At 33.9% G+C, this 16,467-nt stretch overlaps 1 protein-coding gene across 1 annotated transcript in view; it reads left to right on the forward strand.

The window, feature by feature from the left end:
- The window catches only part of LOC136038749 (protein smoothened-like), a gene marked incomplete in the record, with an annotated part of 120,216 nt that overhangs the window by 94,182 nt on the left and 9,567 nt on the right, over positions 1-16,467 (forward strand). The window contains 4 exon segments of the mRNA XM_065722106.1: positions 2,063-2,205; positions 4,004-4,166; positions 5,624-5,768; positions 12,697-12,815. Coding sequence (XP_065578178.1) covers positions 2,063-2,205; positions 4,004-4,166; positions 5,624-5,768; positions 12,697-12,815 — 570 coding nt within the window.

The following is a 16,467-nucleotide window of genomic DNA, read 5'->3' on the forward strand; positions in this document are numbered from 1 at the left end:
ATACGTCTATAACAATTGCACCTCCTATAAAAATACTTTAGATTTTGGTTTAAGGGTGAAAAGACCTACACACGGACAACACAAAAACATTTGTAGTCTTCATTGACAATTGTGTACTGTTGATGTACTCACTAAAATAGTTATTGTGAAAACCTGCAGTTTATTGAAAGGTGTTCCAGCGGCATACCATTTAGAGAAACCGTCTAGTTTTGTGCTTAATAGCCTATTTACAAGACTTTCCTGACGTTTCTGTAATATTATTGGAGACCCGTTGCCCCCTGACCGGATATTATTGGAGACTCATGGACCATGGGCTTTGTTATATTCATTTGTTTATTAGATATCAATGTGCCTCTATATTAAAACAACACTTTGGAACATTTAACGGAATAGGATATACTAGAAAGATGTCTTCATAAAGATTATGTTGTAAGACAATTCTGACTTAGTATTTATTTATTTTTTGCTCCTTGTTTATAAATAGCCTGTTTGCTATGACGCAACACTACTGGATTATTTAATTTCTATGACCACACCCGTCCAAAAGAAAGGAAAATCCAAGTTTTCAGCTCAGATTAAGAATTTAAGCTAAAAAAGATGTAACACTTGAGCTAATCGCGTTTAATTATAGCCCTGATCCTAAAGCGAAGACCTTAATGATAGCTCTTCGTAACAAAAGTATTAGCAACACGCTAAATCAGGCTTTTTATAGTACACAATGGGATGCAAAGATAGTACTCCCAGAGCATGAGATAAAGTTATGGAATACGAATTGGACTACGATGGTCAAGCAGGCATGAGGGAAAAAACATCGTCTTGAAGTGGGGCTTTAGAGGGGGGGGGCAAGGTGGGCTCTTTCAGTGTAATATACCACTTAAAAAAAGAAGGAAGCGTATGGGCAGGCTTAGTAACGAAGAGTTCCATATATCCGTCCGATGAATAGGGATAATAATGATTTGGAATTCTTTATCTGCAGTTGTAGGCGGTTGAATGATTTCAGGGGGAAAGGATTGGAATACGTTTTTTGGGGGGAGGGGGAATTCTAATACGTTTATCAGCTACTTTGACTATAGGTGAAAAGATCATGACCATTCCAAATATCCCCTCCCCCAAAGACTAATCTTATTTCCACCAATATTTTCTTCTTTAAAAAAAAAAGAACTTTAGTGACATTCCAAGCCCCCACCCCAATCGGTCATCAACTTTTCGCAGAATGTTATACCGTGTTTAAACCAGAATCATACAAGGATTTCCAGTCGCAGTGCAATAGCGCGCTAGATCTAGTCTGCAAACTTACTCAGTCCACAAATAAGGAGAGTCGTGAGTCGGTACAAAAAAAGAGCCAAGTCCAAGCTGTGGTATTTTGGTGATGTGGTGCAAAAATGAGCTGAATCCTTACCGAGTGCAAAACTGAGTTATGTTTCCATTTGGTGCAAAAACGAGCCAAATCATGATTCCCTGTAAATACGGGTCAAGTCCTAACCTGGTACACCACAAGCTAAGTCCAAGCTGCGGACTAAATCAGTGCAGAAACGAGAAGAAACCTTTCTGCTAAAATGTTCCTTGGGACGGGGGGTAATTTTGATGCGGCCACTGATCCAATTTGTGTCTTCAGTAATTTAGGTTGTAAATCTATGTATGATTATTTTTAAACAGGGTATGACATGCACACTTTTTATGGGAATGGGCTAGGGGCTTTGGACGACTGGCTTACTTTGGTTTTCAATCACATAGGTTCAAAATACTAGCTCATTCCGGCTGAAACCAGCTGTCACCTGCCCACCTTACTATTAATTGGTCAACGGTGGATGGAGAAGATTTTGTAGGCTTTTACAGTAAAAAATATCAGCTTTATAGTGCTAATACAAAGTTAGCTTCTAGGTCCTGTGTGATCTAAACATCTTTCAGTTGTACTATTGGCGTTCTACATTAGAAATGTGGTTTAGACATGTATTTTTCTCTGAGCAGTAAATCCGCCGTTATTCTTGTTTCATACTATTTTCGTATTTTGAAAAGCTTAGAAGTAGAACTGAAATAGGTTTTAATTCTCTTTTTACTTTAGAAAGTTTAAAAAGATTGAGCCAGATCCAGTTAACCACACAAAAAAGCATAGGGTAATAGCAGAAGCCTACAAGCAGCGTCTACATCTGCAAGAAACGGGACGACTTTCTATTGCAATTCCTAGTGACCATCCTGACCCAGCAGGTAAGCTTCTTCTCGTTTCATCCCAAACTCCTCAGTTGACTGTCTAAGACATAACTAAATCCCTTCAGTTAGATGTGGAAATAGTCACCACCATTCTGTAACTTGGTTCTAACCATGACTTCGTTTAAGTATTGATAAAATAGATGGCAAACAATGCTCCAAATCCATACAACAGCAGGTCTTGGTCCCAAGACCTGTTGACATAAAAAAAAAAAAAAAAAAAAAAAAAAAAAAAAAAAAAAAAAAAACTCGTATCAACTAGTGAAAAAGAACAGGTAATTTGAAGGATTGGGTTATATCCAAATTTGATTTGACTTCTCTTTTTTTCGAAGAATGAAAAATACCCATGAAACGGAATTTTATCCAAAAGGAAGAAAAACCAAATTGGAGTTAGAGCTTTTTTTAGAATCAATTTATGGCTTATTTAACCTGACATTGTTAGCTTCCTATTCCCACATTGTTAACAACAAACTTAAATTTTTGAAGGACTACATTAAAAAAGTATTTCCGTACGATTTGACTCGACAGACAATGCTTGTTTAGTTTTGTTTCAATTCATCTTATCTTAGTTACAAATCATTATAAAACCAAATGTTCCTGTTCTATTTTGGCAAGATAGAACAGGGTTTTTTACTCCTCGGATCAAATATATTTTTTGACTTTTTAATCACGATATTGAATATTTTGGTAATTTTTCTTCTTAGATCTTTATATTCATGTTCTATTCTGGGGATTATAATGGATATGTCTTCTACTGTCCTCTTCCCTCATATTTCAGAATAAGGGGCTCAAAAGCTCCAGTTTTGGGTTTTCGGCCATGATTATTTCATCAGTACACTTTTCATTGCGATCCACCGCCATTTTTGAGGAGTTTCAAGCCGTTTCCCAAAATTCTCGAAAATTTATTTTCATAATAGGCCTAAACTGGTACTATTCAGATAAACATTTATAATAGTTTTCATTCCTGAATCAACTTTAAAGGATCAAGAACATCAAAATAAATTTCAGTGGGCTTTTCACCCTCTGGATCCGTTTGAACTTTATTTATACCCGAAACCGCAATTTTCTAAGATTTTTCTTTTGTTTGTTAATAGGCTAATACACGAATGGCATGTGTTATTTTGGTTTATTGCAATAGTAACATTTTACTATAAATTTTTCATATTTATGGGAATTTCAAAAAAGAGCTTAAAACGCTAATAACTCCTTTTTTTATTTCTTTGGCACTAACAGGGCTATTTAAGACACAATTTGAAAGCAAATGCTCGCATTTGCGTTTTTTTTTTGTATTTCGACTACGCCATCTTAGACTACAGTATTATATGAAAAATAGGATTTGAACTTTAATGTAAGTTTCATGGCTTTGTGTTCTTTGTAAGTAGTTAATATTTTCAATTACAGCCAACAAAAGTGAACCAGAAAATTCTAAGTACATAGGCTCCTTATTGGTTCTGACTGAGTTTTTGTATAGGGTTACATTGAATTTTCACTAAACCCATAACTTATCTGACAGGTTTTTTTTTCGTTATAAAACAACGAAAGTTTCGAAAATGTTAAGTGAGCCTCTGCATCGAACAATCATTAGCACAGTGCTCAGTCGAAATAAATGTGAAATCAACAGGTGGAATTGCACAGAAAATGCTTGTACAATCAGACAAACTGACGATTTATTGTCATTTTATGGCGAACAAAGGAAATCAGTAAGATTTGAATAATGTTGGGACTGCTTGAGTCTTAGCCAAAATTATATAGAACCGAAAGTAAAATATAGTATATTTACTTATCACTTCTTTAATAGGATTAGCCCTGGAGTTGAACAACTCAAATAGTAATGTCAGTTCGGCCTGGGCTGCAGCGTTGCCACATTTGGTTCGTCGTCGGAATGCTGTTGTTGGTGCTGGCGCATTAGGACTGAGAAGATCGTCTATGGACTCGGAAATTAGCAATTGTAGTTTCAAAAGGTATTATTGACTTGGATCATGTCTGTTCTTATTCTCTTATTCTTTTGTGCTGTATAATTCAATAGCTCTATGGTAAATTCATAGGTCCGGGAGCTGAGAACACCAAAAAATGGGGGAGGGGCAAAAGATTAGATACATATATTTCCTGCTCATCTTTTTGTTAACTGTCTGCAAAAAAAACTTAAAAGTCGATTCTCTTCCATAGCCATAGGCTGACACATTACCTTTACTGTATAAGACATAAAAGACATAGCATGTGTATAAGAAGGAGCGTAGTTAAAGAAATGATAAGGGTTAATGTTCTGAATAACCTTTAATTTTTTTAAAACCAGATACGAATAAAAGAAACGCAACACTTAATCAATTTCATCCTGAAAGAGCAGTGAAAGGATTTGCCACAGATTTTGAGTTACGTATAGTTCGACTTATGCATAGTTCGAATTATAGAACCCGTTCCACTTAAAATTCGACTTATAAAAGAAGCCATGTATAAAGGTGAGCCAAATGAAAATTCGAGTTACAGAGGCACAAAATCGGTAAATTTACTCCCTACAACCCTCCTTATTAAGGAAGTTCAGAATAACTTTATTAGTGTATTACAGACTTGACATATCTAGACTTGACTTTCAAGTATCAAGACTTGACTTTCAAATGCCAATAATAAATTTAAGTTTCTTTTGAAATAGACACCTGAACTTTAACAAAATCTGATATAAAAGTATGTTAAACCATATTGATACATATCCAAGTTTACCCGGTGTAACCTGCATACCGGGGTTTTGACTTTGACCGGGGTTCGTTGAAAAAATTTCGAGATACAGAGAAAAACTTTGACTTGTAGAGGTAAAATGAAAATTGAACAACGACTTATCTACCGAATTTTGAGTTATAAAGGTAATTTTCGGGACACTTCACACTTACAGACGTAAATTATATAATGGTTCTGGCTCAGATAAATCAATAACTGACCAAGGATATATTTGTTTGATTAATAATTATTTTTTAAAGCAGTTGCCATGATTAAAAAAAAGAATATATCTATTTCTACAGGTAATATACACTGGAAATTCTAATTGAGCATTATGAAAAGTTATAGGAAGTTCTCAACGGTTTTGATAATAAAATAGAATCTTTTTTTAAAGGGAAACAACTTACCCTTGTCATCAACAACGTAATTGAATGAGGTTTTCAAGGAAAAATAGTCTAAAACAGCAGTCATCCAGATAGTAACATAGGTCTGACTAGGTCTTAATTATAACAAGCGTCAATGCCAAAATAAATTTTTATTCAAAATAAAGTCGCAGCACTTTAGTGTAGAATATTCAATGAAAGCGAATGAAGAAAATGTTGGTAAGAGTAAAAAAAAATGAGTCAAAGGTCACATGCTACCCAATAACTACAACCAGATATCACTTGTTAGTTTTATTGTTACAACTAACGTCCGGTATTTATTTCAGAAGTTCATTCCTCAACTTAAATCTCTCAAGGAAACAATCAATGGAATCGTTGAGGTCTGTCTTTCAAGGGAAGTTTCTGTCTAAGCGTCGTTCGAAATTGCAGCGTAAAGCAAGCATAACCTCGAAAGACTCTGGAGGGTCTTTGGTAAGAAAATCTTTTTGGGCCTAATTGGTGGTCGGGAAGTAGTTGTTCAAATGTTTGACTTTTTATTGATGTTGTCAACTCGTTTTCGAAGGTAGTTACTACTGGTTTGAATAACCGGTTTCTGGCTCTTGTTGTTCTTTATTTCATTACAAAGATAACTTAATAATTACAAAAAAGTTTTATTACAAAAGTTTTAGATATCTGGCAGAGAGGCAAGCTCATTATTCACGGATAAAAACGAAAAGTTTAGTTAATAAGATAAATAAATAAGCAGATCTTTAATCTAAATAAAGACTTATAAATCAGAATAAAATATAGGAAAGTGAGGTTACCGTATCACGGCAGACATCCACCCGACAACAACAACAAAAAGAGACATAATAAACAATCAGTATTACAACAGGACAAAAATGGTGGCTACAAAAGGGGGAACAACCCACAATATAAAAAAATACACAAATAAAAAGCAATATTAGCAAGTGGAGGAGGGGGAGACGAGAAAGATGTAAAAATGGTATTTTTTTCATAGTATGAGGGATATAACTGTTTTCCTCTAACGGCTGAGTAAAAAGAAAGGGGGCCATAGAAGATTAGTTGTGGTGTCAGGAGGAAAGATGTGGTGTTAGGACCTAATGGGGGATTATGGGGGAATCAGTTTTCAGTGCAGGAAGTTTTCAATCGTATTTTTTGTAAAACACAGGCGTTGATCAGATGATAAGTAGAAAGTAAAGAAACGGATAAGACTTCATAGTCTGAACCAGCGGTGTTATATATTTTTAAGTAGCCTTTGATGCTTACTGGCATTGGTATTTAAGGATTTTTGACATTGTTGATAACAAGTCTCAGGCGAATATTATAGTTATAGAATTCTAAAGCCGTAACTCATCAAGAACATATTTCACAAATAGAATATGAACCGATTTTCGCCAGAATGGGTATTTAACCAATGCCAAGATGGGTGATTACACCTCTGAGACTGAATATTGCGATATAGTAGCTCTGAGTCAAAACACATTAAGCACATATTTCAAAAGTAGAACTTAAATTAAACACAGACTGATTGGTATCACCGAATTCGGTTCCTTTTCCCAAGGCTTCATAGATTCATTTTAGTAAAAAAGGGGACATGTTAAACCGTATTTTGAAACCAAAGCAATCCAGAAAACCTCAATCTGTGTTATCGGACCTACCAAACTGGGTCCTTGGTCCCTTGGTTCTTCCTAGGCCCCAATGTACAAATCTAAATTTTATGCTTTCAAAGTGATTGTTTTGCAAATAAAATTTTGCTACTCACCTAAGCTGGTATAGAATGATTTCTTAGCTATTGGATTTGTAATCTGAGGATATGATTGCAACACAGAAGTCCAAAATTAAAGCGCATCACTTTCCACCCAAGTTGTCTATAAAGATTTTTCAAGTTACTAATTTGGAGCCAGAGGCTGTGAAGCCAGCATTTCTGCCATAGAAAACAGTGTTCATTCTAAGTTCCCCACCATCCTAGCTATTTTTTTTAATTCTATTGTGTAGAAAATTTGATTGTGTAGTTTTATGTGTGTTGTTCCAAGATGCATCATATTGACTCAGACGGCATAAAGTCCTTCTGTAGTCCTGCAAGTTCAGACAAATAGACTACATAAGGTCCAATGAAAGTGCTCCAAGTCTCATAACTTTGCTAGATCTTGATCGCAGTATGAGTATATACCAGTAGCGAAATGTTTCTCCAAAGAACACACATTTCATAGCGCACAATTTAGGGAGTTCCCGACTGTCAGAGCCATAATTTCAGTTGTTACTTGGTTTTCCATTCGGACACATTTGTCTTTGTGCGTGCGTAGAGGCAGAGTCATGAAAAGTGGTTTAGCTTGTGTAGTTTTAGACGTGTTTCAAAAATCGTCAATTGAGAATATAAAACTTCGCTACTGTACGTTTCTTCTGCTGTGATCCTGATTTATAAGGTTTTGAGAAAGTCTGGAAAAACGTGTTTTACGTCTTAAACGTGTTTAATTTGGAGAAAAAAAAGAATCTCTTCATTCTACGTCACTTGTGCGGGGGAGAAGGATTTTTTTTTTTGTGTAAATACAACTTACTTTTCATTTGATTTACAACTAAGGATATACAATCCTTGTGTAGACCTTATGTTGTCCTATTTGTGTAATTTCATTTCTGTCACAATCTGAATTCAGTGGTTTTGAGCTTGATGATTGCAAGGCTAATGTTCTAGTATCAAACAGTTCGTGGTAATGAACTGTAGTAAGGAGTGACCCGGCTCATTTGTAAACGAAACTCTAAAAAACGGAATTTCGATGCTAAAAGATATATCAAAAGAATCGGATTTTTATGCCTGAGAAAATTTGCCTTATTTTGGAAAATAAGGGGAAACACCCCCTAAAAGTCATAGGATCTTAACAAAAATCACACCGTCGCATTCAGCGTATCAGAGAACCCTATAGAAAAAATTTCAAGGTCCAATCTACAAAAATGTGGAATTTCGTATTTTTTGCCAGAAGACAAATCACGGGTGCGTGTTTATTTATTTGTTTTTTGTTTTTTTTTTGTTTCTTTTGCCCAGGGGTCATCGTATCGACCAATTGGTCCTAGAGTGTTGCAAGAGGGCTCATTCTAACGGAAATGAAAAGTTCTAGTGTCCTTTTTAAGTGACCAAAAAAATTGGAGGGCACCTAGGCCCCCTCCCACGCTCATTTTTTCCCAAAGTCAACGGATCAAAATTTTGAGATAGCCATTTTGTTTTGCATAGTCGAAAACCATAATAACTATTTCTTTGGGGATGACTTACCCCCCCCCCCCCACACTCCCTGGGGGAGGGGCTACAAGTTACAAACTTTGACCAATGTTTACATACAGTAATGGTTACTGGGAAGTGTACCGACGTTTTCAGGGGAATTTTTTTGGTTTGGGTGTGGGGTTCAGGGGAGGGGGCTATATGGGAGGATCTTTCCTTGGAGGAATATTTCATGGGGGAAGAGAAATTCAATAAAAAGGGCGCAGGATTTTCTAGCATTACTATTAAAAAAACAATGAAAATATAAAAATGAAAAAGTTTTTTCAATTGAAAGTAAGGAGAAGCATTAAAACTTAAAACGAACAGAGATTATTACGCATATGAGGGGTTCTAAAAATATTTTAGCATAAAGAGCGAGGTATTTAGGAGGAGATAAATACTTTGCTCTTTATGCTAAATTATTTTTAGTAATTTCAACTATTTATTATACGGCCTTTCTGATTCAGGGGGTCATTCTTAAAGAATTGGGACAAAACAAGATTTATTGTGAAGAGCGAGGTATTAACGAGGGGACCAACCCCCTCATATATATGATCAAAAATATAAGAATATAAAAGTTTGTTACGTAAGTTAATTCTTAAGTTACGTATATTTTTTACTAATAAAAACGTTGATTAAAAATTAAAAGTTCTAGTTGCCTTTTTAAGTAACCGAAAAATTGGAGGGCAACTAGGCCTCCTTCCCCACCCTTTGTTTCTCAAAATCGTCTGATCAAAACTAAGAGAAAGTCATTTAGAAAAAAAAAAAAGAATTAATATGCAAATTTCATTTTAATAAATTTATGTACGGAGAGCCAAAATCAGACATGCATTAATTCTAAAACTTTCAGAAATTAAATAAAAAAACAAGTTTTTTGAAATGAAAGAAAGCAGCGACATTAAAACTTTAAACGAACAGAAATTACTCCGTATATGAAAGGGGCTTTTCCTCTTCGACACCCCGCTCCTTGCGCTAAAGTTTGATTCTTTTTCGCAACTCTACTTTTTAAAACAATAAAAAACTTTAGAGTAAAGAGCGGGGCGTCGAGGAGGAAAAGCCCCTTTCATATACAGAGTAATTTCTGTTCGTTTTAAGTTTTAATGTCGCTCCTTACTTTCATTTCAAAAAACTTGTTTTTTTTATTTAATAGAAGTCAAAAACCAGAACACGGTAGGTACTTGTGTCCCAAATCATGTCTAATTCTTGTTCAAATTGGCACTTAAAGATTGTTAAAATAACTAGCTACAATTATAAACCTGAAATTGCAATATGTCCAATCTCTCCTAAAGCAAAACACCATATGTAGCAGCCTTTCCGCGAATGACTTCTAATTTCAAACGCAGTTTATAATAGGAATCGTGAGCTTTTTTATTATGTCATATGTTAATTTTGCGTCTTCAAATTGAAAATTCTTAACACTATAAATACATATTTCTGGAAATGGTGTCTAGGCTTTACCGAAATGAAATGCACGGTGACTGCCCCTATTGCTACTTGTCTTATCACGACTATTTCTTCCCTCACTCGCCATGTACTGCGACAAATAGTCGAGGTAGGTTAGATTCGATGACTTCTTGCCACAAGTGCACCAAACACCATTCTACTATTAGTTAACATTAAAAAAGCTTTATGACCCACATTAGTACCCACATTAATATGCATAAAAAAAGCTGAAGATAAAGATCCGCCAAAACCATTGATGGCGCATGAGGCGTCGAATTGGCTGTTTCGTTTTTGGCTCTTTTTTTACAGGGAATATTTTTATTATATTTTGTCAGGTAAATATTTTTGAATGAAAATTGAGGACCGAATTTAAAACTTTAACGAGGATAAATTTGGTTATCTAAGACATTTAACTTACAACGATCAGGAATGATTCATAATGAAGAAATCAAACCTAAAGCAAACTGAAACTACAATGAAGAATGAATTCGGAATGTTTTTGCTTTATTACTATAATTTGTGGGTCAGGCTATTTTTCAATATTCCCACAACTTTGTTTTCGCAACAAACTTTTATCATTAAGATTAATCGAAATAATAGTTACCATTCCTGAATCAGGTTCAAATGGTAATTTCTCTTCACTTGGCAGTTTTTTCCATGACATGTTTTAAATTTGGTTACTACAGACTAGAGTTCGTCCTGCGTTAGATTGCAGCCAATGCCGCGACCATTTAAAAAAAATGATAGAATTTCCTGGAATTTTTACTTTAAACACTCATTGTGGTTTTATCTGTCTGATATGTGATAGTTTTCCATCATTTTTATTTTCTTTTTTCTTTAAATCTATTCCTTTCAAATATAGGAATCAAATGGCCAAAAGAAACTTCAGATATTATCTAATTTTTAATAAAACCCAAATGACATTCTATTCTTCAGGGAAACTCCAGGGAGTGGCAAAACCCGACTTATTGGTACTAACTTATATTATGTTTAATTTTGGCTTTACTGTCGTAATTTCGGTTCGTTTAGGTTTCATTTCATCCATTCATGATATTTTTGCTCGTTTTAAGCTGATAATTGATTATTCACTTATCAGGGATGCAGTGTTTTGATCATTTGTTTCTATGTGCAAGTTTCTATTTTGAAATTTCTCCCTGTTGTATGAGTCATACGCTGATCGCGATTAACAACTATGCGCCATTCATTTTAGTTCAGTTGATTACCTGTATCTGCCTTGTAAAGATCTGTAAATAAATGCTTGTTAAACGAACATAGCAAGGGAGAAACTTCGTTTTTCAATTCAACGAAAAACATAGTCTTTCAAAATTAACAGGACAAATTACCCCAAGTATAAGGGGGCGGCCATCCCTTTTAAATTTCTGCTCTTCGCGCTAAAGTATTATTTTCGGGTAGAGCAAAACTTGTTAAAACGGGGTAAATAGTCAAATGGTACTTTAAAGCGTCTTATTTACTTCCATAGGCAAATAAAACATCTGCAATTCATAATTACTGTGTTCTTTACGTGTTATAAATTTATTTTTGATAATAACTTTGTTTTTCTTATAGCATTTCATAAAACGTTGACTTATGGCATATCAGGTCCTAAGTTTTCAGTGGCCTGGTGTCATGAATGAATTCATAAATATAAATGAGACTTCTTATAGTTAACTTCTAACTTTATAACTTTTACACTTATGGAACATATCAGGTGGTATGAATTGTTTTCGAACCTTCATGTTTTGGATTTTCGCTCATATATTTATAAATAAACGAATTCAATTAGATGATGCCGGGTCAGTGTTTATTCAGTCTCTACTTCCCGGTAGTACTCCGATTTTTTGCAAAAAAATGTAAAAAAAAAAATATTTTTATGATTCAGATGTATAATATGATTCTCATATAATATGAACAATTTCAGTGGTCCAATTGTCTGCAAGTCCTGTGGACATGGTCAGTCGTAAATTTTTGATTCATTTTCTGGGGGTCTCCAACTGGCTTCAATGGCTCACAGAACTGATATACTATTTGAATTATCTTTACTCTATACCTATCTACCTTAATTCTGCCCTAGGATGGATGATAGACTATCTATCAATAAGTGAAATGAGTCGTTTTTATGCAATTCCAAAAAAGTCATGCTGTTTTGCCTCTCGTATCTGTCGACTATCTCGACTATCTGTCTTGGCTTTACTCTAATAAGTCATGGCTCTCAAGTTTTTCATCGCTCCCAAAAAACACGAGTGAAAACAAAGCCTAAAAGATACTGTATATAGAAATCACTTTACGGGTTACTCTTAGAAATAGTCAAAATTTCATTGGTTTCGAAGAAAAGATTTTGTGGAATTCCGCCGCTTACCACCCTGTAATTAAAATGAAATTTAGCTATCTTACTCACAACTTGGGGATTCCTTAATAAATTATAGAATTCATGAGCAGATGTCCTGGAAACAAAATCGCATTCATGTTGAAACAATTATGGAAAAGAATTTGGAAGTGATTTACAGCCATACTAATGCATAGAGTAAAAGTGTGATTATTCCGTAACCCATTTTTACGTTCTCTCTCTCTCTCTCTCTCTCTCTCTCTCTCTCTCTCTCTCTCTTCTCTCTTTCTCTCTCTTTTTCTGCCTCTGTCTTCTGCATCATTTCTATCTTTCTTTCTCAATTTTGTCTGATAAGATAATGTATTTGTTTCTTTTTTTTGAAGATAACCTCCTCTGTCAAAATGAAAGCTTCTTCTGCAACACGAATGACTGTTTCAAGCAGCGATAATGTGACATCATGTGGCGAACGTAAGACCACAAAAAAGAAGCCTTCGAAAGGAAGGTTAGTAAATGAAGTTATTCTTGTTGTTGCCAACGCGGCACAACTGTACCATTCTTGTCAAAATTTAGAGGTCCTTGTACAATTTATTACATTTGGGTATTTTTGGTACAATATACGTTTTTCGGTGCATTTTAGTTTTATTTGCTCCTTTCTGATTCGGATATCTGTTCAAGTTGTAGATCATCGAAAATTTTCTTCTTGTTTCGGTAAATATTTAACCTGTTCTTCAAAGCGTACAATTACTCGCTTGCGGTAAAGTTTTATTCGGAAAACTGGTACAATTTATTATAAAGCGTTGGCAACGCTGGTCGTTGCGTGCACATCTTGTATTTTCATAATGGCAACTTTTCAAGAAAAGCAAGAAGTATATGCTATTCCTCGTTAATGGGAATAAAAACTATTAAAATCTGGAAATATTAGTAAATTTTTTAATTTAGACGTTAAAATAACGTAACATGCGATTCATCCGTTGTTGTAATAACTTTCTAGCGAAATACTTTCCTGGGTTTTCTTCTTCTTTTTCTTGAATTACACATTTCGTTGCAGCTTAAAAATTGAATATGCAGATTCCCTTTAGCAGTATTTTTCTAAATTTGCTTCTATGAGGTATGCTTGAAGTGACTGGAGGCCTGAGTTTACTATTGTTTTTTCTTTGGTGTATGGCAATTAGTGCTTCTAAGAGGGAAAACGGGGTTCTCGTGAATAATCTCAAATCTTAATTATACTGATTAGTTACCGTACAACTGATCTAAAAACTAATGTTTGATCTGTCCTGAATTGAAATAGAAAAAAAATTCAATACTGATTAAAAACGATTTCTTTGTATTATACCGTCGCCTCTTCAGCTAAAAACCGTAAATTATATGCTTGTCTTGATTGTAGGTTATCTGTTACATAGTTCTGCTCCTAGCCTTGTTGGAACAAAACATATTTTGTCTGCAGCGACAATAGAGAAGAAATTGAATTTGAGAGAGAAAAAATAGACTAAAGAGGACTAATAAAACCCCTTAGATAAAACGATTACTTTATGAGCTTTGTTTCTGTGCTTATTCAAGTTACTTTGTTATTAAATTTTATATTCCCTGTGCGATTTATAGTATCTTAGTTTCGTGCTCTCCTACGGTTTACATGTAATATTAAATTAAATATTAAATTTAATAGCATTCAATAGCTGAGATTCAGTTCTATTCATCCGCTGAATTACTTTTGTGAAATTTGGTGTACATGGTTTTTTAGATTGAAAGGGCGTTGAAAATCGCTAAAAAAGGACAGTTTCCTTATTTTTTAAGCAAGTTTGGAATCTTCCTCAAGGAAAAAAATCCAAGTATTTTAATTCTTCTGACTCAATGAATGGATAGGCATGAGACTAATGAATCGAGTGGTATTGGTATTTCGTTCTTTTTGTTTAAGTTACAGATGCAGAATTGTCATAAAATCACTTGTATCAGAGGGAACAAGAGAAATTGAAATTATAGGTTAGGGTAATATTTAAATGTTTTACCTTCGGTATCTCATCAATGTTTAACGTCTATAACGTCATTACGATGCTATCCTATATCTATTTATCTTTAAATGTATTTGAAAATGATACATTTGAATAAATTTTTTATTAAATAATAAGTGAATAATTCACCTTTACAGATGAATTATAAAGGGTTAGAACATTCTCCAAGAAAGAGTGTAAGTAATAGCATAATTCTGACTCGGTAAATGAATTGATTTGAGACTAATGAATCCGGTGATGTAAGTATTTCGCTCTTTTTGTTTAAGTTACAGCTGTAGGATTGTCGTAAAATCACTTATATCAGAGGGAACATATACCTTTACAGATGAATTTGAATGTAAAGGCTTCTGTTGAATTTATTAACTGGGTATACGTGCTATTTCGGTAAATCGGAGCGGACATCGATATCGAGTATTAAAATAGGAAAACAAATTCAATTTTCTTGACTTCTTTCTCATGATGAAGATATTTGATCAACTACTTAAAAGTAAATATACTTGTATTATAAGTAAACTAGAAATGGGCATATTATATAAATTGTATGAGTTATTGTAATAAAAGAAATCTTTTTCTTTAATCTTTTATCTTTTTTTAAAGAGGATTTCATACCATTAAAGACAATTTTTGTGAGTTTTGTTGCAGCCAAAAATAGCCTACTTTACAGCTCTTTTTTTAATAGATTTAAGTGTAGCTCTAAATCGTTCTAATAATGGTTGAATATAAAATATTGGGTGAAGGAATCACAGCGCCGAGATTGAAATTTAGATCCTTGTAATTTGAACATTAAGATCCTTAAAAATTTTTAAATATGAACGAAAATGCACTTATTTCTTGTTATTCTTAAATAAATTTTAAGATATACAACAAGTATTTCATTTAATAAGCTTATAATTACACAAAATCGGTGAGTATTACTAAATAAATATACTAAATATACGTAAGATATTATTTAATGTACTCTATTGACTAATAAATAATGCAAGTTATTCATTGTTAACGATATATTTATTGTTTCATAACCTTACGCAAGGTATTATTCGCCTAGATTCAAAGTTGTCCTTGCATTAATTTTTATATTTGGCACAGAAAAATCAAGGTAGTTAACAAAGAAAAAATTATAAAAGCTGTCTTGTCAAAATATTATTCAATATGATTAAAAACTTTCAATAAACGATATGTCTATAGTATGTTCATACCATGCTGAGCTATATCAAACTATCTCTCCTTTCGTATCCTCCTATCACCCTTCCATCATCACCAGCTTTTTTGTAGATAGATAGCCATTTGATACTTGATAGTACTGGATTTTACAAGGATTCTCAATCATTGTGGTTGCTAGCACAAAGTGGGACCATGATCCCTCTAATCCGTGTCTCTCTCTACTCTCTCTGGAAGCATTTAGCATAAAAGTGGACATTTTAAACATTTTTGAAGCGGAATCTCGCAAGCATTTTAAATCCACAATTTGCGGCCGCTCCCATAGTGTTTGAACATATTATGGATGCATTATCTATTTATAGTTGTTAATTATATTTGGAAATATTTTGATTAGATATTACTTCTAATTTTCTTGAAGCTACCTTGAGTCATTGTCAAGTTTTTATTTTTTATTAGTCACTGTCAAGTTTAGCTACGCCACGGAATTCATCAATAAGCTATGAATCTCCTGAATCATTTTTCGCCCTAGGGACAAATGAGGCCATAAATCGTTGCTTCAGTACATAATTCCAAGTATTTTCCAGTAATCGCAAGCACATACAAATTTTAATTTTGTCGCTTACACACATATCTTCCAGGAAGTTATGCTGATAACGTTAGTGAGAATCTCTTAGTTTTGCAATTTTCAACAACATGCGATGTTTTGAGTGCTTTAACAATTTTCAACATCTATGACCTTCTGAGTGCTTTAACAAATTTCTACATCTATAACCTTCTGAGTGCTTTAACAACTTTCTACATCTATGACCTTCTGAGTTCTTTAACAACTTTCTATAGCTATGGCCTTCTGAGTGCTTTAACAACTTTCTACATCTATGACCTCTTAGGCACAGTCTTTAATTTACCAATGTTAGATATGTTATAGAAAATCAAAGATCTTTAAAGTGGACTTGCAGCTTGAAATGCACGTCTCAGCAACAAATTATGTCT

This window comes from Artemia franciscana, chromosome 18 (assembly GCF_032884065.1).
Source record: "Artemia franciscana chromosome 18, ASM3288406v1, whole genome shotgun sequence".
Classification (NCBI taxonomy): Eukaryota; Metazoa; Arthropoda; class Branchiopoda; order Anostraca; family Artemiidae; genus Artemia; species Artemia franciscana.